Source organism: Carassius gibelio, chromosome A12, assembly GCF_023724105.1.
Source record: "Carassius gibelio isolate Cgi1373 ecotype wild population from Czech Republic chromosome A12, carGib1.2-hapl.c, whole genome shotgun sequence".
Classification (NCBI taxonomy): domain Eukaryota; kingdom Metazoa; phylum Chordata; class Actinopteri; order Cypriniformes; family Cyprinidae; genus Carassius; species Carassius gibelio.
The window spans coordinates 11,930,597-11,954,980 of record NC_068382.1 but is presented as its reverse complement, the minus strand read 5'-3'; the positions used below and the strand labels follow the sequence as shown (position 1 = coordinate 11,954,980).

The following is a 24,384-nucleotide window of genomic DNA, read 5'->3' as shown; positions in this document are numbered from 1 at the left end:
TTATGGATTCTCCCTAATTAAACTAAAAATGTCCTTTCTAAATCGGCCTAATGCTTATATACATTCAGAAAGTCTTCCAGTTTTGGAAGATCACATTTGCATTTATGGTTCTCTGAGCTTGGTTACTGTCACATGACATGTAGGTAAACAAGTAAAATATGTCATTTTTAAGTACGTTATTTTTAATTGATTTTAAAATAATATATTTTAAATTTGAAACATGATGTAATTAATTATTAGCTTTTCATTAAACTCACAAACCTCCTGTAGATCCTTCACAAACCCAAGTTTGGGAAACCTTCATTTTGTTAATAACAATGAATGGAATACATAGTTTAAGAATTTCCTTTTTAAATCAATGTGATAAACAAGATAGGTCAAAAGTAATCTAAAAGTAACATAAAAAGTAGTCTGATTATATTGTATAATGTAATCTATTACGTACCTACAGTAACTAATTTTTTTTTATATATTATCTGGAATCAGTAGCCTAATAGGCTATATTAGCCTATCAGATAATGAAACCCAAAACAATATATTCACAGTAACCAATAACAACAATGCAGGGGGGAAACGATGAAAGAGAAGAGAAAGAAAAATGATTTCATTGCTAAAACTCTGACGTCACGGATCGCACCTTTCCACGTGTGGCATGAGGTCGCGCGGAAAGGTTTCTTCCTTCTCTAGTGCATCAGTGCAGTATCGTGTTGTTCTCGAGCGTGCTCGAGCGCTCTGTTTTCTGCCGCTGCAAACACGTTAACAGGTGGGACGAAAAGATTTGAACCGGGAAAGTTGAAACAAAGACATCGTCAACCAAGGACGTTTGGAGAACACCTGCAAAAATGTCTCGAACCCCGGAGGACGTGAACAAACTCACCGAGAGCACATATAAGGTAGCGTTTGTTTAAACTGCGTTTATCTTGTTGGTCGTTGATTAGCTGTTTTTAAGACAACCGCGTCTATAGCCTCTGTATATTATCTGACATTGACCACCTGTTATTATTTCCACTGCGTACAGAGTGAAAGTTGTGTTGGTTTGTTAAATAACGAAGTGTTATTTTATGGCTCTGTACGTTTTGTCATTAAGGTGCGCGTGTAAGTTTTGCAATAGGGGCATGAGTTTATTTTAAAGTGCTTCAGCTGGCTTTCTGTGCTGAGTTAAGAAACCAGTCTGTGCTGGACTATTTCTGTTATTGCATACTTGACTGTTCATGGTTTTGCCAATGGTGTGTTCTTGAGAATTAGCAGAGGAACTGCCCAGAATTATATTACTGAAGGTTATCTCACTAGAGACTAAGAGGGCCCTTTACTTAAGCAGGACTTTGATATGGCATTATAATTAGAATTAAAGTCAATGATTAAACGAATGTATTTTTAGCTACAGTAGAGATATTTTTAGAAAGCAAATTGTTTTGTAAATCTCTGTTGTGTCTTGTTGCATAGACAAAATAAAAATGGCATTTACCTTGAATGGGAATAAGTTGCCCTTTTTAAATGTAGAAAATTCACCCGATTTTAAAATTATATCATAATTTACTCTTCATTATATTTCCAAACCTAGGAGGATATTTTGAAGAATGTTTCAAGTGTTGTTGGTACAAAGAAAGTCGATGGAGTCCAAAACAACGTTGGACACCACTGGCTTGATTTGTATTGATTTAAAAACAAAACAAAAAACTGAAGCATTTTGCTAAATATCTTTTGGAAACATTATTCTGAGTCAGTTTTGAAGTTTCTTCAGTTTCATTCAGTAGCAGTAAGCTGCTTTCCCTGGAAATTTGAAATATGAGCTTTATTTCCTGCTCTTCCAGAATGTGTTGGAGCAGTTTAACCCAAGTCTGCGGAATCTGGTTAACCTGGGCAAGAGCTATGAGAAAGCAGTGACAGGTAATCACTTCATTTCATTTTCAAAAGAATAAATATACATAGCCTTATCCTACAGTTTTGCATAAAACAGCTCAAATAAACCTAAAACTCTGGAAAAAAGAAGCAGCTATATTTCTCTCAAATCTGCTGGAATACAGGTAGTTTGGCTTCCAGTTCCTGTTAATCAGTATGAGTTATTTACTCTCTTACAGCAATGACCTTTGCTGGAAAGGCATATTTCGATGCACTCTCAAAGATTGGGGAAAATGCTGCCATATCACCTGTTTCTAGGGAGATGGGTGAGTATTACTATTACTATTAGGTCCTAATCTTGCCTTCGCTATTATAGATGTGCTCTGTTCAGAGTGTGGCTTAACATATCCTAGCAGATGATTCACTGTGCTCAACATGTCTTGGAAGATTCTTTGTCAGTTATTTCCTCATTTCCACATTTACGTCTGCTTAAAGCCTCAGACAGGTTTGGTTCTTGTTGACTTTTTGTGACTCAGCATCAGTTTGATTCATATCGTCTGGAAATAATGACAGATCTTTACTGTGATTTATAAACCACCATCGGTTTCATGGCAGCTTTTCATATTTGCTGCCACAGATCTTGTGAAGAATAATTAAACCTTTTTTGTTCAAATTAAAAAGATTAATGGCTTTGCCTTCACATTAATCTGTTAATTTATCCAAAAAATGGTACACACCATTCTTAATACAAATACTTTTTACTTAATTTAATTGACTTTTTGCCTTTGCTTTTTCTCTTTTTTTCTCTTTATTTAGCTCTTTTTGCGATAGAGATTTTATCAAAGCAGCTTTACAGAGTAAACTGTAAATGTGCTGCTAATGCAAAAGGTAATAGAAAACAGGCAGTTTATAAGTTAAAGTCAGTTCATCGTTAATGCAGTGATGTTATCATCCAGCTCAGTTCAGTTCTCTTCCAATAGTGTCTGTGCTGTCAAGTCAACAATTATTGCCAGAAAGTGTGTCCCCAAGCCAAAAGTGACAGTGGCAAGGAACCAAAACTCCATTGGTGCCAGAAATTGAGAAAAAAAATATGATATTCTAGGTATTTTTAAATGGCCAGAGTTTTGAGATCGCAGTGGAACTGAAGGACTATAATGCGATAAGAGATCATTCAAGTACTGAGGAGCTAAACTATTCAGAGCTGTATAAGTAATTAGTAAGATTTTAAAATGTATACAATGTTTAAAAGGAAGCCAGTGTAGAGTTGACAGAATCGGGCTAATATGATCATATTTCCTGGTTCTAGTAAGAACTCTAGCTGCTGCATTTTAGACTAGCTAGAGTTTGTTTATTAAGAGCGCAGAGCAACCACCCAATTAAGCATTACAGTAATCTAACATTGAAATTATGAACACATGAATTAACATTTCTGCATTTAACATTAAGAGCATAGGTCGTAATTTAGATATATTTTTGAGGTGGAATAATACAGTTTTACAAATGCTAGAAACATGACTTTCAAAGGACAAATTGCTATCAAATTGCACACCTAGGTTCCTAACTGATGACAAAGTATTGACAACACAGCCATCAAGTGTTACACACTGTTTTATATAGATACATGCAGAGGTTTTTGGTCTGATAATTCATAACCTGTTTTTTTTTTCAGAATTTAGCAGTAGGAGATTACTAGTCATGCATTCCGTTATTTTTGCGAATTAATGTTTTTTCAGGGCCACAAAGAAATATAGAGCTGACTCAAGTGTCCTCAGCATAACAGTGAACGCTAACATTATATTTCCTGATGAAATCTTTTGTGATTTACTGAGCTTCACTGGTTTTATTGTTCCCTGTTCTTCCTGGAATCCCTTTCAGACAGCTCAAATGACCACCAGACAGGAAGGGTGGATTCTCTTACATGTTTTGCACCGAGAGACTGCCAACAAATTTTGTCGACAAACCTTTCCACTTCTGACCCCCTTCAGAAAAGCATCATAGCTCAGCTGTTCCATTGGAACATGCAAACTCAAAGTTCTTGTCATCGATATTTGCAAGACCATGCATCGCATCACCATTTTATGCTCTACCTTTCTAATTCTGCAGTGATTGCTGGTGCCACCTTATCTTAAAATTTTCATAATGAACTCTAAGAGTGTTATAACAACCTGTTTCATATATAAAGAATGCATAGCTTATGATTGCTAGTGACACTTGATTGACACGAGGACTTGATTAAGTGAGAATTGTGACAACATCAATACGTCTGCAAGAAAGCTCCAGAAGAGTTACAAATAAATGTTGGTTAACACAATCTGAACTTAATAGTAATTAATATGAACTGTAGACTGCATGTCTGGGCCATGTCATAGCTCATCAAATGGTACTCGATAATGAATTGTTTCTTAAAGTGATTTCTCATGGGAATTTAAACATTCAGTTGGAGATGTATGACTGGAATGTAAGACGTGCTTAGTTTAGTCACCACCCTTTTTCCTTTTGCCAACATGTTCTTCTAAAATTTAAGACCACAAACATTCAAATGTAGTTGTACATTTTTTATTTTAACAAAACAAGTTCCTTAATGTCAAGGTGTTTGACATCTTATGGTGGAACTGCTTGTGGAAGACATTAACTCACTGTACAAACAGCATCCAGATTGTAGTTGGTAGGAACATAGCGAATTTCTCAGAGACTGTTTGGTTTAGGTGCTTGATGATGTGAAGTGGAAAATGTCCTTCAGTTGTATTTGGTGGGAATAGGGCCATTTACCAACCCCTTGGTTGTTTTTGAGATTTACTGCAGTTGCAACTGCTGACACACATGAATGCTTTTTAAACTCAGCCTTCTCAACAACTCAATAACTCTTGTTTTCATCTGAAACCTCGGAAAGCACTTAGACATTATAGGATGACAAACACCAGTTGCCCATAAAGTAGATGTTATTTCAAGTTGTGATTTAACATAACTAGTATATATATAATAAATAAAAAGAAAAACAATTGGATTGAGTTGGGCAGGTCATTCCACCGGGAGGGAACCGTTAAGGTAAAAGTCTGTGAAAGTGATTTTGTGCCTCTTTGGGATGAAAAGCACCATTCACTTGCAGAACCCAATCTTCTTTAGGGTACATAATTCTAGTGAAAAGTAGTGAATTTAGGTAAAGAGGTGCAGAGCCAGTGGTGGTTTTTTAGGTGAACATCAATGTCTTGAATTTTATGTGAACAGCTATTGGTAGCCAGTGCAACCTGAACAGATGTGTGATATGCGTTCTTTTCAGCTTGTTAAAGACTAAACTTGCAGCCACATTCTTGATTAGTTGTAGAGGTTCGATAGATTTTCTGCAGTCTCGAGTAATTCAGCTGATCATCAGTCATCAATCAAACTCCAAAGTTTCTGGCTGTCTTTGAAGGAGTTATGGTTTATGTGCCTAGGTGGATGGTGAAATTGTGATGGAGTGTGTTTTGTTTGTTTGTTTGGCTTTGCTGAAACCACAAGCAGCTCTGTCTTAGCTAGGTTGAGGTGAAGGTTATGGTCTTTCATCCAGCAAGAAATGTCTGTCATACATGCTGAGATCAGGATCAGGATGGAATGAGAGGTAGAGTTGCGTGTCATCAGCATAGCAGTGTTATGAAAAGAATAGTTTCTGAATGACATATATATGCCATGTATACAGAGAAGAGAAGTGGTCCAAGAACTGAGCCCTGTGGCATCCCAGTAGCTAGATGTTGCGACTTGGACACCTTACCCCTCCAAGTTACCTTAAAAGTCCTATCTGAGAGGTAAGACTCGATTCCCTGGAATGCAGTTCCTGAGATGCCCTTTGCCATGCCCATGAGGATTGACAGGAGGAACGTGTCAAAAGCAGTCGACAGATCCAGCAAGATAAGCATAGAAGATTTGGAAGCCACTCTTGCCAGTCTTAAGGCTTCAAGAACCAAGAGCAAGGCAGCCTCAATTGAATGTCCACTTCTGAAACCAGACTGGTTGCAGTCCAGGAGGATTTTCTGAGTGAGAAAGTTAGAGACTTGATTAAACACAACTCTTTCAAGTGTTTTTGCAATGACAGGAAGAAGGGATACCGTTCTGTAGTTCTCTAAAATAGCTGGGTTTAGAGTGTTTTTTAAAGTAGTGGGGTTATCCAAGCCTGTTTACATTATGTTCTATAGAAAAAAAAACCCTTGCCCCAGTAGTCTTAAAGCAAATGTTATTATTTGCTCTTCCAGTATAAAGCAACTTTCCTTTTCTGCTTTCTCATTAATTATACAGCCTCAATGTTGTTCCAAAACTGACTTCTTCGGAATGAAGATTCTGATATATTTGATTAAATCAGAGAGCATTTTGACCCTGCATAGACAGCAATGGAAGTAAAATGTTGTATGGCCCAGAAAGGTAGTAATGACATAGATCAAAGTCCATGTGACAGAATTTTCATTTTTTGGGGTGAACTAACCCTTTACCAATCTAATTACCAATAAACCATTTGGGCATTGTTTTAGCAAATTTACATTCGCTCCGTTCTGAAACATAACAGTAACATTTTTGTAATCATTGAATATCTGAAGTGTCACATTATGAAAGTCAAATGGATTGCAACCAGCAATTCATGTTGGCATTAACACTAGCATTTCCTGCATTTGAGGTTGTACATATTTCTTATTAAAATGTTTCAGTCTGCACGTTTTCTTCAATATTTTCCTCCTCTTAGGTGTCTGTGTTAGCACAGGGGATTTATCATGCATTAATGTAGTGTGGCGTGGACAGATCACAGTGACATGCAAATCCCCAAGCCTGTTCATGTGTACCTGAGGCGTTCTTATTATATTTTAAAAACACATTTTATTGACAGTGTGCTGTACTTTTATATTATCCAAATAAATGCAGGTGTACTTGAATGACACTTCATGGGAATAGTTGGGAACAGTTGTTGTTGTAGCATGGATTTATTGTCGATTCGAAGGGGTTGTATAAGAACACCTGGGGTTTTGAATAAATCGGTTCTTAAGCCTGTTCAATATTCTGACAGTTCTGTGTGTCAATGATGAAAAAGCGCAAACTGCATTCATGTTTGTAATGTTTTTAGTGTGCTATTTTATTAGCAGTACTGGTGGTTAATTAAACCTGAATTATAGAGTCTCTCTGTCATGACAAGCTCACATATTTTAAGTCAAAGATAATACAAACAAGGCATAATATGGTACACAAACACAATTATTAGCCTAAATATATGTATCTTGCAGGGTGTAGCATCGCTGGCATATTTGCTAATTGATATTTCTTTCATTAAATGCTGTTTCAGAAGTGCATTTCAAACTGGCCTGTATGCAGAATAATAAAGAACACAACGCTTGCAACAAAACTATGACTTAAGTAGGATACTGATTTCCAATCATACATTGTAACCAACTGACTATTGTACTGTAAATCATCTGAAATAGACATCAAACATCATTCACATCCCATATTTGTGAAACTGTATATTCAAGGTGTAAGATTGTAGGATAGGTAACTGATTGGATCAGGGAAAAAAACAAGGGAGGCAAAGAGATTCATGAGGCAGAGTAAAAAGTAAAAGTGCATTCATGAATTTTTTGCAAGTTTGAAAATGAATGTGCATTAAGTCAAATTTCATTTGCATTAAAGTTTTTGTTTGGCTTTCATACAATCAAAAGTATATTTTACTGTTGCTGATTCTTATGCTTTTGTAGGCTCTACTGATAATCCATCTAGGCTTTCCATAATCCGTTGGCAGGGATGCACTGTAACCTTTGTAAGGTTGTGCACTTTTTAGCAACATCTCTGCGGTTGTAAAAACACAGAGCAGGTGCTGACACTCTCAGTACAAAGATGGCATTTACTGACTCATTCTGCTGACCCTGCCATGCCAATGTTGCTATTATTACTGCTAGATGAGTGATAATGCTACAGCTCACCTCTGCATGTTTACTGTAAGGTTTGTTTTTATGAGCAGCACTAATGGAGCCCCCACTAGATGAAATGACACTGATTATGCAGAGTAGGAAAAATGCATGATAAAGGTGTGATCATAATGGGAATGTGTACAGAACAGTTCAAGTCCAAAGTACAACTTGATACCTCTTGGAGTCTGAAGGCAACTTTGAACTGTTTGTCCAGTTGAGATGGAAATAAAACTATAAATAAAAAAACCCCATAAATATCAGTAATGTAGCAATAATGTTTATCTTTTCTCCTCAGGAGTGGTGTTAATTGAGATTTCCGAAGTGCATAAGAAGGTCCAACTGGAGCTGGAGGAGTCTGTAAGTATGCAATATGCTTTAAGATCTTGATGCATGACTTTTTTTCCCATTCATCTCTAGCTCTGGAAGAAGCTGTAGATAATAGATATTCTGTATGTTCCTGGATAATTCTGTAGTTTTAATAACTTTAGTTCATCATCTAATGCTAGGGATGAAACGATTCACCTCGAGCCAGTTGAAAATCAATACAAATACTGTATGTAACTATTCCTGATACATTTGGGGGTGGGAGTTTATATGAATGTATCTCTGAGCGTAAGTTTAGATTATATTTTTTGTTTTCATCTCCTCTCTGTATAATTCATATTAAAGCTTGCAGTCCGTAATGTTTTTGTTCAAAATTTACAAAATTTATATAAGTGAGTACAACACGAATCCATTTTTCAAACCATGGTTTTTGGCTTATCCTGAATCACTATAGTACACTTATAATAAGTATTTATATTCAGACTATTTAGACTGGTTTGGGTTGGTACAACTGCGGAGTAGCCCAGTACCTGCGTGATTCGCCATTGACATAAACAGATAGTAGTTCCGGCTACAGTGTTCCTCTGTAAGATGCACACAGTTCTGTTTATTAACCGCTAGAGTGCCAGAAGTTACGGACTGCAGCTTTAAAGCAGTTTTCATCAGCACTGTGCTGCTTTGTTTACAGCGGTAACCAAGGAAACAATGCTGTTCCATAAGCACCTCCTGCTGTCAGAGTGCATTTTCAATATAAATAAATGATCCACGATTACACTGTCGTTTGAGATGTGTTTCAGAAACGATCTCAGTCTACACTACATAGCAAAAAAAAAACGCATGTGACATGACCATTAATGCATTGGGTATGCGCATAAAAGTGTAAACGAGAAGACGGTTGCTAGTCACTGGCAGGTTCAAAAATGAGCATGATTACTGTTCAAGATATGGTTACGCAGTCATCAAGGATACGCGGAGATCATTTGGGTAGCCACGGCATCATTTTTCGAAAGTCTTAATTTTTTTTCCATTTACACTGAAACACAACTCCGGAGTTTTCTAATTAAAACTGGGTCAGCAGCATTTTTAAAAGTCTCCGTTTACGAACGTGGAAAACGCTGGAGTAGTGTAAATGATAACTGAATCTGCGTCTCATTCCGAGCTTTCTGCTCTGTTTCGTGCAAATGTTTTATGTAGTATAGTTTCAAAAAACTAAAGTCAGAACATTGTTTTTGTTTTAAAATTATGCAATCTAATTTAGATTTTTTTTTTCAACTCACTCATTCAGCATCTTGCATGGATTGTGATTCAAATGCAGTGCTGCTAATTTTAAATGGAAGGTTCACAGGTAGCCTTTTTTATGAAGAGTTTTTTTTTTTGTCTTATTTGATTAGATTTATGGTTTGCATTTTGTCCAAGCAATAGTAAAAGGACATCTTTTTTTATTTATAATTTGTCTTAAATCTAATTTTGTTTAGAAAAAATCATGAGAAAATCTAATTGTGAAATCGGTATAGTGAATCGAATCGTAAGTGAAGTAAATCGTTACATCCCTATATAATATGTTAACTTTTCAAGCAATAGTAACATCTTGGAGCCTTTTGTGATATTTGAACAAGATAATTTCCTTAATTTCAGAATTATTATTATTTGTAGTATTTAGTGTTATTTTGTCTTCTGTATGCTATCTGCACACTAACAAAAGTCTGGGGTCAGTAAGATTAAAAAAAAGAAATTAATACTTTTATCAATGGATGCAATAAATTGGTTAAAAGTGACCGTAAAGTCACTTTTATGGCATTGTTATAAAAAAATCTATTTCAAATAAATGTTTAATTTTTTTTTTTTTTTAAATGTAAAAATCTAAGAAATAAAGGCTACATTCTACACTGATTTTAGCCCTTTTATTTAAAGCAGCACTGTGTATCTTTTGGCACTCTAGCGGTTAATAAACAAAAACGCATGCATCCCGCGGAAGAACATTCTAACTAGAGCTACTTCTCTAAGTTTATGTCTATGGCGATTCATGCTGGTATGTGTTACTCCACAGCAGTGATTACTCGACCAGGCTACAATAGTCTAAATATAAGCACTTCTTATAAATTTACCGTAGTGATTCGTGATAAGACAAAACACGGTTTGGAAGATGAATTCATGATGTACTTGCTCATGAGATGAGAATTGTAGCCAATGACAGACATGTCTATTGAGTGTTCAAAAGCAGCGATGTCATAGTAATTTTTCCACTCTCCCAAATACTTTTATCATTAACAAACTGATTTACACACACATGATTTTGAGACCAAGAACTGCCTCAACTTTACATGTATCATTACATATCAAATATCACAGATTAGGTTTTAGAATTAGCACAGTTACACTGTTGGGGCATTACTGTCAGGTCCATATTTACCAGTAAAAGTCTGATTTACCAAAGAATTCATAGTGAAATGCACTAACATTAGGATCCGTTGAAAAGTAATGTTATTTTTAGTTCAGTGATCCTGTTGCTCTGTTCTCTCCTCCTAATCTCACTAATGTGCCAGTGGGTGGGGCCAAAGATGCAGTGATTTAGAAGTAGGTGTTGCTTGGTTTCAATAAAAGCTGTTTTTGGACCAATGAGGAAGTTTTGAGTTTTGAAACTTACAGGATATGTTTATAGTAAAATGATCTCTTTCATTTTCAAAAGATTTCTCATGACCCCATTAAAATAGAATAATGTTATTTTAAATATATTAAATTTGCATTTTGCAGTAGTACCATTTATACTGTATTTCTTTATAATAAATGCATTATCATAATAAATGCAATCACTTGGTGAGCAAAAGCAAATATTTTCAAAAACAAAAAAATCTTACTGACCCCAAAAGGTTGAAAGTTGGAGTATACATACATTCACCTAAAGGATTATTAGGAACAACTGTTCAGTTTCTCATTAATGCAATTATCTATGTTTAATAAATGAAAAGGAAATAGAATACAAAAAGATGAGAGATTTTTATTTATTTATCAAGATTAGAGTTATAATAGTGAGTGTTGAAGTTAGAGGGTCAAATAAAGATGGAAGAGATGGGTTTTAAGCCGATTCTTGAAGATGGCTAAGGACTCTTACCTTCTGCCTTTTGAACCTCATATTTAATAATAATGACAGAGAAATCATTTGTCAAGTCCACATCACTTAGTAGTTACAACCGAGGTATGCAGCAAAGCATTTGTGGAGCCACAACATGCACAAACTTGAGGCGGATGGGCTACAACAGCAGAAGACCCCACCGGGTACCACTCATCTCCACTACAAATAGGAAAAAGAGGCTACAATTTCCCTTCATGACTACAGTGTACCCATCCTCTGATGTGGTGGAACGGGAGCTTCGTGCCCTGGACGTGCATCCCACAAATCTCCATCAACTGTAAGATGCTATCCTATCAATATGGGCCAACATTTCTAAAGAATGCTTTCAGCACCTTGTTGAATCAATGCCATGTAGAATTAAGGCAGTTCTGAGGGCGAAAGGGGGTCAAACACAGTATTAGTATGGTGTTCCTAATAATCCTTTAGGTGAGTGTATGTTCAGTAGCTTAATGGTTGCGGTACTAAAAATATAAAAGGCAATCATTTTTCATGAAATTTCATGTTTGCATCATGGTGACAGGCTGAAAGCTGCTGTTAATTGTTTTTAGAGAACATTTATAGTTAAAAATAATCTACTGGTGTTTTACCTTCAGTAATTTAGATTTTTAATAACCTTGACGCTTGATATCATCATTTTTTTTAAAGCATTTTCCTGGTATTATTTTTTAACATATAATATGTATAAGAAAAGTTGTAAAAGATGTTTTGTAGTTCAAGCATCTTTTTTGCAAAGATATTTAACAAGTGATTTGTTTGAAATATAAATGTATTTTAATTAGAGGGATAATAAAGAAAAAGTTACCTGAATCATGTTGTAGTTACATTTTCAATTTGACTAGTTGACTCTTAAAAATCAAAAATCGAGAATCGTTCAAACGTTCTGTAAAATATTTTGATTACATTTTTTTTGCCATATCACACAGCCCTACTTACAGAGCATTGCTTCCTTCCAAAAACCATTTTTTATCAGATGATCTTAGGTATTCAGATCATCTTTTAAATAAACAAATAAACAAATCTGATAAATTATCTGAATACCTAAATGCATGGTATTTATCATGTTATCGTTGTTGTAGAATTAGTGAGTGACTTCATGCAATTTCACTGTTGATTGATTTGTATCGCTCTGTGGTGATTTATCTTCATTACCATTGTTGCTACAGTTCAAGAGGTTCCACAAAGAGCTCATCACCGAACTGGAAAGGAAAACTGATATGGATATCAAGTACATGAATGTAAGTATTGCATGTTTTTCTCTTCATCTATCAAGCAACACGTCCTATTGCCTCACCTGTGCAAGTAGGGACATCTCACTGGTATGGTATTACAATTCCTCTAGGCCACTTTCAAAAGATACCAGTCAGAACACAAATTGAAGCAAGACTTCTTGGACAAATCACAGGCTGACCTGAAGAAGCTGCGCAGGAAAAGTCAAGGGAAGCATTCGTCTAAGTATGGGATCAAAGAAAATGAGGTGAGGGTTTGAAATATATCTGTCTGTGGAAATCTTTTCTGTCGGCTCATTTAAGCGAATACATAAGAGAACTACATTTTGGAAAAAGTTAGCAATTAGCAGGAAAAAAAGACAAATTTTTGAGCCACTGTTTCCTACTGTAATTTCCTCTGGGCTTTTAGTTGAACTTCACTGTAATGGTCATACACATTTTCTCAACATAAATGACACAGTCATACTTCTGTCATGAATTTTAATGGGGTTGTGTGCACTTACAGTAGTTGCTAACAAGTTGTTTAAAGTAGCGATGAAATGGAAGTAGCGACAGATCTTTTCTTTAATATTGTGACCTATATCTGAGTGTAATGGATTATCAAAAAAAAAAAGGGATAGGATTTAAATAGTTAGGGATATTGTTCTATGAATTGGGTGTTGGTTGGATTTTGAGATGTGGGTGTTGCACTCAAAAATAAAGGCAGATGAATCTCCACAGAGAAGTCTGGGATGAATGATCTATAAAATTATAGATCCAGTTATGATAATTTAATTAAGCATTATGCTGTGAGATAATTAGATGTTTGAAAAACTTTAAAGAAATATGTTCACCAAAAAAAGTCACTTCAACATTTATGTTTGAGGTGTGACGGTCTGTAATTTATTTTGTAGGGCATAACTAGGACCTTTTTTGCAAGTAATATTCATGACATTATATTACTCAGAAATCCAAACCTGCTATTCTAAAAGCTAATAGAAAGTTCTCAAGGGAAGCCATCACAAAGGGTTGGCTCTACAAGACAAATGGGAACAGCGCTTTTCAATTTAGTTTCTGGCTCAATATCAGGATCATGAATCTATTGCAGGAGATTTTAATAGTGAGGTTTAATAGCTCACCAGTCATCATTTTGTTCCTCCTTTCAAAGGCACATTGTTTTCTATTTGAATAGCTTGCAGTGGAAACCTTTTTATGTAATGCATTTGCTTCCAAGTTTATTTCAGTCTTTTTTTTTGACCAATATTGCTTTGTTTAACAAAGCATCACCCACAATTGTGTAAATTGTTTTCACTGAACCAAACATTCACAATAAAATGCTTTTCAGTCATTGTGTTATTTGTGTTTGCTTTGCAAATCACAATGAGTCTGAAATGAAAATACAATTCTTAAAATTGCCCATGTAAGCACAGTATCAAACTTAAAATAATTTTGGATTGAAGCCATAGCCATGTTGGCAAGTTTTATTTACTTAACATTTATTTACTTATTTAACATTAGCAATATTCCTTCTACCAGTGAGTCCTTGTCAAGATAGGCAGCAAGGACAAAAATGAGAAAATAAATACATATCACCACACGATAAACAAACACAAAACACAAGTTTTCTAAAAAAATAAAAAATAAAAATCCTAATCAGTTATTTAAACGTGTACACTGTTCTATAAAAACAGACTTTAAAATGTTTTTTTTAAAGCGAAAGATGGTACAAATTCCATATGTCATGTACCTTGAAGCTTGTTCCATACATAGAGCATACAAAATCTCTGTATGAAAATCGTACAAGTAAAAGTTTATATCAAAGTTAATATCAGAATATCAACAAACTAGATGTATAGTGGTAGTTTACCCACCAAAGCTTTTAAAATAAAAATTAACATATGGTATTTCCACCTTGAGCACAATGAAATCCATTTTGTCATTTCATATAAATTACAGTAGTGTACGGACACTTGTACCAGAAATAAATCATAAATCAGCATGATAAACTACATCCAGTTTTTTCAAAGCATTCAAATGTGCATGCATATAAATTATATCACCATGGTCCAATACTGATAAAAAAGTACTTTCTAATAAACGTTTTCGAGCAACAAAGGAAACAATTTTTTTAAACGGAAATAAAAACCTAACATTGGTCTCAATTTCATTGAAGGGCTATCAATATGAGAGCTATAAGTTAGCTTATCATCGAGCCAGATACCAAGGTACTTATAACAACCCTTTCAAGCTGTGTACCATTTAGACTTTTAATCATAAAATTATTAAACGATACTCTACTTTTTTTAGCATTCATCACAAATTTTTATTTGCCAAGCGAAACCTGAAAAAAAATTAACAGCATTCTGTAAAGAATCCATTGCTACTTTTAAAGATGGAGCCATAGTGGAGATAATGGTATCATCTGCATAAAAGTGTACATTTGCTGGCACAACACCTTTACCAAATTCTTTTATATAAATAGAAATAAAATTGGCCCCAAAATGTATCCTTGAGGATCACCTGTCTTGACTATTGGAAGAGCAGAAACATAAAAATCTGTGGACAAATGCATTAAGCCTTTGCAACAGAAGATCACGATTTACAGAATCAAATGCTCTCAATAAATCAACAGATTGCAGCAATCATTTTTTTTTTTTTATCATCTAATGTATTGATGATGTGATTAGTGACTGACATTGCAGCAGTGCTATGTCCTTGTCTAAAACCTGATTTAGTTTGATATAAAATATTATTAAAGGGGGGGGTGAAATGCTCGTTTTCACTCAATATCCTGTTAATCTTGAGTACCTATAGAGTACTACTGCATCCTTCATAACTCCAAAAAGTCTTTAGTTTTATTATATTGATAAGAGAAAGATAGTCTGTACCGATTTTTCCCGGAAAAACACGACCAGCTGGAGGCGTGACGTGTGGGCGGAGCTAAAGAATCACGAGCGCCAGTAGGCTTTTGCGTTGAGAGCGCTTGGAAGCTGTGACATTACCGTGAGGGAAAAACCATAATCCAAAACAAACCATGGCTTACAGTCAGATTCAGCCGTTTATTTATGATCCAGAATCAGATCCAGAGGCTGAAACTGAACGAGAGCAGCAGCAGCAACGACTTGCTCCGAGCGGGGCTCGAACCCAGGTCTCTGGCATGGGAGGGGACGCACTAACAAGGAGGCAGAGATATTTGAAGCAGTTTTACTCACCGCCTGCGGTTACAACACACGATCGTGACCCTTTTTCGTTGGGATTGCATCATCCTTAAGAAATAAACGATACGCAAATCCGTCGTCAAACTGGGCCTTGTTTGTAAAACAAGCATCTTCGAAATGCAGGGAACAAACACTTGCACAACTCCGTTGATGCTCTGTAAAAATAAACTCCATCCACTGGTCCTTTAATGCTGTTTTTTCTTTGGTAATCTGTGCAGGGTTGTCTTGCCCTGGCAACCAAAAACACACTCCTTTTGTGACATTTCGCGACGCTCTTGCTCTGATCAGTGATTGTCTGTGCTCAGCCTCTCATTGCTCTGCTATACGGGAGCGCGCGCTCTTCCGGCAGACGTGACCTAGGACCCATATAAGGAAATTCCGCTCCATCTAACGTCACACAGAGCCATACTCGAAAAAAACTTTCCGAAACTTGTGACAAACCGGAAGGAGTATTTTGGGAACAAAAATACTCCTTCAAACGTACAACTTAATTTTTGAAACTTTGTCCATGTTTAGCATGGGAATCCAACTCTTTAACAGTGTAAAAAAACTCAGTATGAATGAAATAGCATTTCACCCCTCCTTTAACTGAAAAATAGTACTTAAACTGTTAACTGTCGGTTTGACTGCCGATAATTATCCAACACCGTGGAATCTCTGCCCTTCAGTAACTTCTCAAGCCACTGCTTAAACTTAAATTAAAAATAGAAGTAATTGGTCTCACTATTATGTCTGCAAAGATGTTTTTTTTTTAAACTAGGGCTCTATTTTATAGTAAAAAGCCAGCAATTTTTACAATCAAGGCTTATCAAGACTTTATGAACCTGAGACAGGGAAATGGGTAAAAAGTTAAAAATGTTTCTTATAACTTGTAGAGATGTCTTTACAATCAACAGAGTGATTGAACTAACATTAGTAAAATGTATATTAAATGCATCTGCTATATTTTGCTTACCCTTAGTTTCTTCATTATTATTTACCTTTTGTAAATCAGGAGCTACTGGGGCCGACATAGACCCAGTTAATGATTTTAACAACTTCGAAATCAACTAGGATATACAACTAGGATCATTAAATTTTCCTATTTATAATTTTAAGATAATACTCACTTTTTTCATTTTTTATTATTGTATTAAATGTATTCCTTAATATACTATATTGTTCCCAATCACTAATGCTATTAGTTTTTATAGCCTTGGCACAAGCAAAATTCTTTTCTCTAATGAAAGAAGAGGCGGATGTATTAAACCACAAATTATCTTTACCACCAACTCAAAATCTTCTTATAGGTGCATGTTTATTTATCAAAGCTAAATAAAAATAATAATTCCATGCCAGCTCAACTCATCTGCCATATCACATGCATAAAAAACTTTTTTTGCTTGCTCATTAAAAATGTTAGAATTTCTTCTGGAAATAAATGTAGACATGGGAAGTTTAGGAAGTTTACAATTTCATATACATGAAACTGTGCAGTGATCAATAACATCAATAAATATTCCAAATTAGGAAATACTTCTGTGGAGAATTTGTAAGTATAACCTAGAGCAATGTAGACTTTTCCATATGTTTTAAATTCAACGGTGTTGGAAAATTTATCAACTGCAACAAATGTAATTGCTTGTATCCTTAAAAGACTTTGAAGATTTCGTTAACCATTCCCAGTTCAAGTCTCCCAGCCATACAAAGCCAAACATTGTCTGAAAACATTTTCATATAGTCCAACCGCAGTGTTTAAGTGCTTCACGAGATGACGATTGATGACGATAGCATCCCATTACTATAAAATACACCGTTGGAAAAGTGTTTCTGACATATGGTGTGGTTTCTTTTTAAGACAAATTGAATTTGAGCCCCGGATTGAGGTGCTTTCCCAGTCCAGCTGCCCTCTCTCTTTTTCCACGATTTCCTGTCTGTCCTTTTTACTGTCTCTTGTAAAATGAAGGCAGAAAAGCCCAAAAGCATTTTGGGTGGGGGGGCAAATGAAGGACATATATGAAAACTTGTTTTCCCTCATGAAAAGATCTATATTTTGGGTTTATGAAATGGACTGAAATATCATCCAAAAACATGTCAGGTCACGTCACTGACAAAATCCACCAAATAAAAATTTCATATAGCCATGAAATCATATCAAATGTTCTTAATGCACTGCTGTCATAAAAGCTACTGAGAGACAATACTTGTGCCAAGGCATGATCTGCATATTAAAAAAATTAAAATGATTATTCTGAAAACAACTCCAAGGAAACAAGCAATGTTCACCGTCACTATGACAACTTGCACAGAACTATAATAGCGAGGGGAATCCTGTAAAGAAGAACAGAGCTCTGTTTCTGGTGTCATTTTCACAGGTCAACTGTTCTATAAAAGCAATGAATACTCAGTCTGGAAAAAGACTTACCAGAAAATTACTGCATTAGCATAAGGTGAATTTATGTCTCATTTTGTTGAATGGGATGTTTTGTTTGTGTTTCCCAATGGAGTCTGTCCCTGAAAGGTGTATTTCAAGCAAGAAATCAAGAATAAATCTGCCCCTTTCTAGCTGAAACTGAGTGTCACGTGATAACATATCTTATGATCATTATCATCTTTAGTGTATGGAGACCATCTTATCCCGGCAGACAGAGATGCAGAGGTTTATTGCAGAAGGATGTAAGGAAGCTCTGCTGGAAGAGAAAAGGAGGTTTTGCTTCCTGGTGGACAAACACTGTGCCTTCACCGATCAGCTAACAGCCTTCCATGACAAGGTGACCCTTTCATATTCAATAAATATTAAACTCACTAATCTTCCAGTTAATGGTATCAGACGTGGGATCTACAAGAAATCAGACGTAGTGGTACAAGTACAATACTGCTGATGTTTAATACTGTTGAACAGTATTGGGCTAGATACGATTTCTGAATGTATTTGAAAGAAGTCTCTTTTGCTCACCATGACTGCATTTATTTGATCAATTGAAAATAATTGAAATCGAAAATAACTATTTTAATATAAAAATCTCAGTGAGAACCCCTGTATTATTTGATTAATAGAAAGTTCAAAACAACATTTATTTGGTATTTAAACATTACTTTTACTTAAACTGTAATTTTTTATTTAGATTTTTGAATTTAATGCATCCTTACTGAATAAAAGTATTAATTTATTTCCTAAAAAAAAAAATAATAATAATATTGTCCATTTTAATGGTAGTGTACCTTGTTTTGCCTTTCTTCCTTTGAGCTGTTTTTGCTCTTTCCCCCACAGGCCAAGGAAATGCTGACCGTCAAACTGCCTAGCTGGCAAGATAAGTGTACCGATGCCACCAGGGTGCCCGACACAGTGATCTTCATGATTGAGGGTCTGCGGGCTCCAATGTCAGTCGTACCAGAGTCCTCGCCTACGTTGGAGCACAGTGACAGGGTTAGTCTCACACAGAAGAGAACGCATCACCATTAACATATGAGTATGTGTAAATGCTAATTTTTTGTTTGAGAGCCACGTGAAATTCACTTGTTTAACCAGAACATCAAGCTAAGATAAGCTAAGTGCATTTGTTCACTTTGGATTGAAAAAAGAAACACCAATTTTAAGGTCTCTGAATTTTTTTTTCTTCTCCTCAGACCAATTCCCGTTTTATTGTTCCATCACCGGCCCCTTCACTCAAAGCCCACACAAGGTCTGCATCTGTGTCCAGTGGCATGGATGCGGTGAAGAAGACCAGGGTGCAAACAATCTTCCCCCATACAGCAGGGAATAATGAGACCCTGCTGAGCTTTGAAGATGGAGACATCATTACACTGCTTATCCAAGTGGAGCGGGATGGATGGCTGTACGGAGAACTAGAACATACTGGACAGTAAGTGAACCATCAAATATAACTGCTAGTTTTTCATCCTTAAAGGGTTAGTTCACCAAAAATTGAAATTAGCCCATAAATTATTCACTCTCAAGGCATCCTAGGTGTATATGAATTTCTTCTTTCAGACGAATCCAGTTGGAGTTATATAAAAAAAGTGTCTTTGATCTTTCGAACGGTTTAAGGACACTGTTGTAGTGCATCAGTCCAAAAGAAGTGAAATAAAAAGAGCCCATCCATAATAAAAAGTGTCTCACACAGCCCCGGGGGGTCACAAAGTCTTCCTGTAGCAAATCGAAGTGTTTTTGTAAGGAAAATATCCATATTCAAAACATAATAATGACTTTAATGTAGCTTTGTAAATACACTGAAAGTAATTGCATTTCAGTTTTTTTGGACCCCATTGATTTATATGGACAAAAACAGTTGAAACATTCTTCTAAATTTCATCTTTTGTGTTCTGCGGAAGAAAGTGAGTCTTAGAGGCTTGGATCAACATGAGGGACATTGAGGACACTGCATCATCATATATTATCTGTCCATGCTGCTCTTTGACTTGAATGTTAGCAACATCAGCTTTCCTGAGCCTTTCATGCTTCTTTTCATTAGATTTACTTTCCTAATTTGCAAACTTTGGTGAGACATATTCAACATGTCAGGCATGTTAGAGGGAGAGAAAACAAACACGCTGCTGAGTGAATGAAAATGTTGATAAATACTTTCAATGAAAGATCTTCACGACAGACTTCTCTCAAAATCCAATCAACAGCATAGAATAAAATCCCTGCCTATTTAAGTCATAAAAAAGGGGTTCAGTTTACAGGGGTTCAGCTCACACAAGAGTCAGCTAAGCTGATTTTCAGTACTAGCATAAAACTTCATATGAATTGAATTTTCTGCTTTTAGTGGTTTTAAATGTTTTTTCAATCAAAATATCATATAATATAATAGAAAAAGTCACATTTTTCTGTACACTTTTGAGAATCACATATTTTGTGATTTACATAATTTTAAAGCAAACAGGTGCATATATTCTTTGTTAACATTTAGATTGAATCATTCCTCCATAACAACATACAAACAGGAGGTCAAATGACCGTACTGCAGTGAAGGCATCAGTGTCTGTGATTTTGTGTGGTTTTATTTGTTTTGTATATTTTAATCAGCAGCTATGCCATTTCAAAGATTTTCCCTCAATACCCATTAAGCTGTCACCGCTATTTTGAGAAGTGAAAATATCTTAATGCACCGACGCACTCTTGAAGCTCCGTTTAAAGTTATGCACAGCTAGCCCTGGGCCGGTTTCTAAGCAACCAAAACCAAATGTACTCTTCATACTAGGTGGCGTTTCACTTTACATTTGTGCCAATGCAGTTGTTTTTGATTAGTCAAACAGTGGTTGAATCAAAATACCTTTTAATGCATATGGAAATTGAGCTGGTGCCCATTTTATTCGAAAATCATAATGCACATTATGGATATTTTTTGTTTGTAACTACAGACGGGGCTGGTTTCCCTCATCTTATTGCCGGGCTTACAATGACTCGGTGATCGCAAACAGGTGAGTCTGTTTTTACTTTGAATCTGAGTGAAAATTATGGGATTTCTGCTGAAACTAACAATGTTTGTCCATCCATTAACAAAACAGTATGACATCAATTTATGTATTTTATTCAGCAGAATTGAGAGCCCATTGCACAGCCAGAGTGTGACTGATCCAGAGCAGCCAGAAGAAGACGAGGAGAAGGAACCCATGCCGCTGCCCCCGCCTTACTACAGTGACTCATCCAGGGACAGACCCATCAAGCCCTCCACCCCCTCTCCACAGAACACGGTAAACACACTGCGCCAGCGACGCTAAGTGCAAAGTTAGATGGAAAAGCAGCCAATTTCTCTAAAGAGAGACTGAGAGGAGTGACTGTGCCTCTTATCCTTTTGTGGTTGAAATGAGAGAAGTAAAGTCATTAGTGTATTCCGGGAGAGTGTCCCCTGATCGGATCAGGTTTCCTTTCCTTTCATGTGTGAACAAATATTGTTCTTTTGAAAAGTCTATTTGTCAAAAAATGTATGCGTTTCCGCAAAAATATTAAGCAACACAACTGTTTTCAACATTGATAAGAAAATGTGACCCTGGACCACAAAACCTGTCTTAAGTCGCTGGGGTGTATTTGTATCAATAGTCAAAAAAACATTGTAATGGCTAAAAATTATAGATTTTTCTTTTATGCCAAAAATCATTAGGATATTAAGTAAAAATCATGTTCCATGAAGATATTTTGTAAATTTCCTACCATAAATATATTAAAACGTAATTTCTGATTAGTAATATGGAATTGCAAGAATTCATTTGGACAAATTTAAAGGCGATTTTCTCAGTATTTAGATTTTATTGCACCCTCAGATACCAGATTTTCAAATAGTTGTATCTAGGCCAAATATTGTCAGATCCTAATAAACCATACATAAATGGAAAGCATTATTTATTCACACTTATCCACACTTAAGACTGGTTTTGTGGTCCAGGGTCACAAATAACAAGTAAATGCAGCCTTCATGAGATTCATATACACAACTGTGTTTGTATAACTATTAAGACTTTATATAAGTGACAATAACCACAAAAGGACACATTATAAGACCTGCAATGTAACCTTTGTTCTTTGCCGGGGGGGCCTAGGGAGGGGTAGATGAATGCTCTGCATTGTCATTGTGAAAAATAAAAAGACATCTGAAAAACCTACCAAGATTTCTTATTGTGAGGGAGAGTTGAGTGGAGACAAATAGAGCTCTATTATATCAGCGGATATCAGACTGAATCCGAGTATCTGGCTCCCTCTCCCGATTGACCTCAAGCCACATGTACTGCCTCGGGGCAAAACTAATTCACCTTGAATGTGATCATATGACGGTGGGCTGGTGACTCTGGTAAACACACGTGGACTGTTGTGTCAGGTCTGATGACCAAAGTCTGTCCTTTGTTGAACATTTTAAGGGATAGTTCACCCAAAAATAGGAATTCTGTTATTTTCTCAACGTCACGTCATTCCAAACCTACAGTATATGCCTTGACCTTGTGCTGTGAAATACAAAATCTTCATGCACATTTCTGTAACACAAGAACTCTTATTTAATTGTCTGCCATTCTGTTCCTTAACCATGCTATGACTTTGTATAGCAGTATTTCTGGAGAGCGGCCGGGAGTCACATGGAACACTTTTATAGTGTGTGTTTTGTTAGTATATGTGTGTATAAACTAGTTAAAATTTGGAATGATCTGGAATGACACGAGTGAGTAAATAATGACAGAATGTTCATTTTTGAAGGATCTATTCCTTTAATATGAAATAAGGCCTGCCTTTGTCAGATTCTAACTCTAGACCTTGTGGTAAACTGTTGTTTACGGTTCATGGTTTCCTAAAGTGATTTGATTTTCAACGTTCGACAGCGAAAGCAAGCGTTTCTAGATTATCAAGATTCTTGACGCATATGATGAGGTCAGAGGACACTGCGATTGTTCCAGGTACTTAGTAGGCAGATGGAGTGACAGAATCATGTGTTGACATCCTTATCCAACCAGTCTGATGGGGAAAATCTTTAAGTTAAATTCTAATGGAATGGAAGCACAGTTTATGCTGATCACTTTTTATTCTTATTTTTGTGTTTGCAACAGACAAAATCTTTGCCAAATGGTAACTCAGTGCCTCCATTCCTTGGGTGAGTATATTTCTACAGATTTAATGACCAGTATTATTAAAGTGCACTAGCATTTAACCCATTCTCTACTATCACAATGCCTGTTTTCCTCATTAGGAATGGGAATCCATTTGCCACGGTCAAATTACGGCCCACTGTCACAAATGACAGATCTACACCCCACATATGATGAGACTGCATGCAGCCCCTGCCCTGATGTGAAGTGGTGTCTCAGAGGTTTTGCCTGTGTTGATTGATGCATTGCAGATATGGCAGAGGAACCGAATGAAAGGGTTTTCTGTTACATCATCAATTTTAATCCTAAAAGTTTCTGATAATGAAAACCAGCTGATTAAAATTTACAGGAGGCAATATTTATAAGAATTTTAGACTTTGATTAAATTATTATTTTAAATTGTAACTGGATTCATACACTTGAGTTTCCAAGAGAATGTACAGCACCAAACAGGCTCTTGATAGCTATTTTCTGACCATATTGGTCCTCTTATGTTTGAGGCCTTGTAAAGGTAAACCACAAATGTATATTTTAAAATCAAAAATATTTTAAGATTGGAGTACTGCAGCCCCTGCTTAGAAACATGTCATATAACCAGATCATATTTCATTTCAAAATCCAGTGAAGTAATGGGAGGTTTGCCAGTTGCCAAAGTGTTCTGGGTTAGTATGGATTAAATTTAGGCTTTTTTTATATATATACAGTATCATAGTTTCATTGTTTTAAAACACTGATGTATTCCTTATCCTTAACACTTTTTTTCATGTTTAAAGGAGGACCATGTAAAGACACTTAGTTTAATTGTTTATTCCTCGTGTTAAAGATGAGTGCGGTGTTGTAGTGATTAAGTTATTTTTAACGGCACAGTTGAATGTTGGCTTATTTGGCTTTAGCTGGACATCAGATCAAACTCATGAGCATTCTTCACTATGGAAGAGAAATCTTTGGGTCATAACTAAATACATGAAGTCTTGTTAGCTTGTGTACATGTTATCATGTAGGGGAAACCATGTATTCTTTCATACCTTTTTCATTTTGTTTGATTCATTGCCCCTTTTCTTTTCATACCACATTACTCCAAAATAAAGATTTATGTCTGTTTAAAATGTGTCGGATATTATTATTTTACCGTTTTTCTGTTATATATTCTCTGATAATGCTATTATCAGTAGTAGCTTAGTTGTGATGTTCCTTGAAGG

General features: G+C 35.8%; 1 protein-coding gene across 2 annotated transcripts; it reads left to right on the top strand.

Annotated features, from left to right (window-relative positions):
- The first annotated feature begins 604 nt into the window (after positions 1-604).
- On the top strand, positions 605-24,291 carry LOC128025139 (brain-specific angiogenesis inhibitor 1-associated protein 2-like protein 1). 2 transcript variants are annotated; one of them, XM_052611178.1, is made up of 13 exons: positions 605-893; positions 1,812-1,887; positions 2,079-2,165; positions 8,053-8,114; positions 12,375-12,446; positions 12,551-12,685; positions 18,232-18,384; positions 18,885-19,040; positions 19,241-19,476; positions 20,978-21,037; positions 21,154-21,310; positions 23,147-23,190; positions 23,287-24,291. In XM_052611178.1, exons 1-13 carry the CDS (start codon positions 843-845, stop codon positions 23,357-23,359), a joined length of 1,362 nt encoding a protein of 453 aa, XP_052467138.1. In that variant the 5' UTR covers positions 605-842; the 3' UTR covers positions 23,360-24,291. The 2 variants fall into 2 exon arrangements, with proteins under 2 accessions (XP_052467138.1, XP_052467139.1); XM_052611179.1 differs by having other exon boundaries at positions 607-893; positions 21,157-21,310.
- The last annotated feature ends 93 nt before the right edge of the window (positions 24,292-24,384 follow it).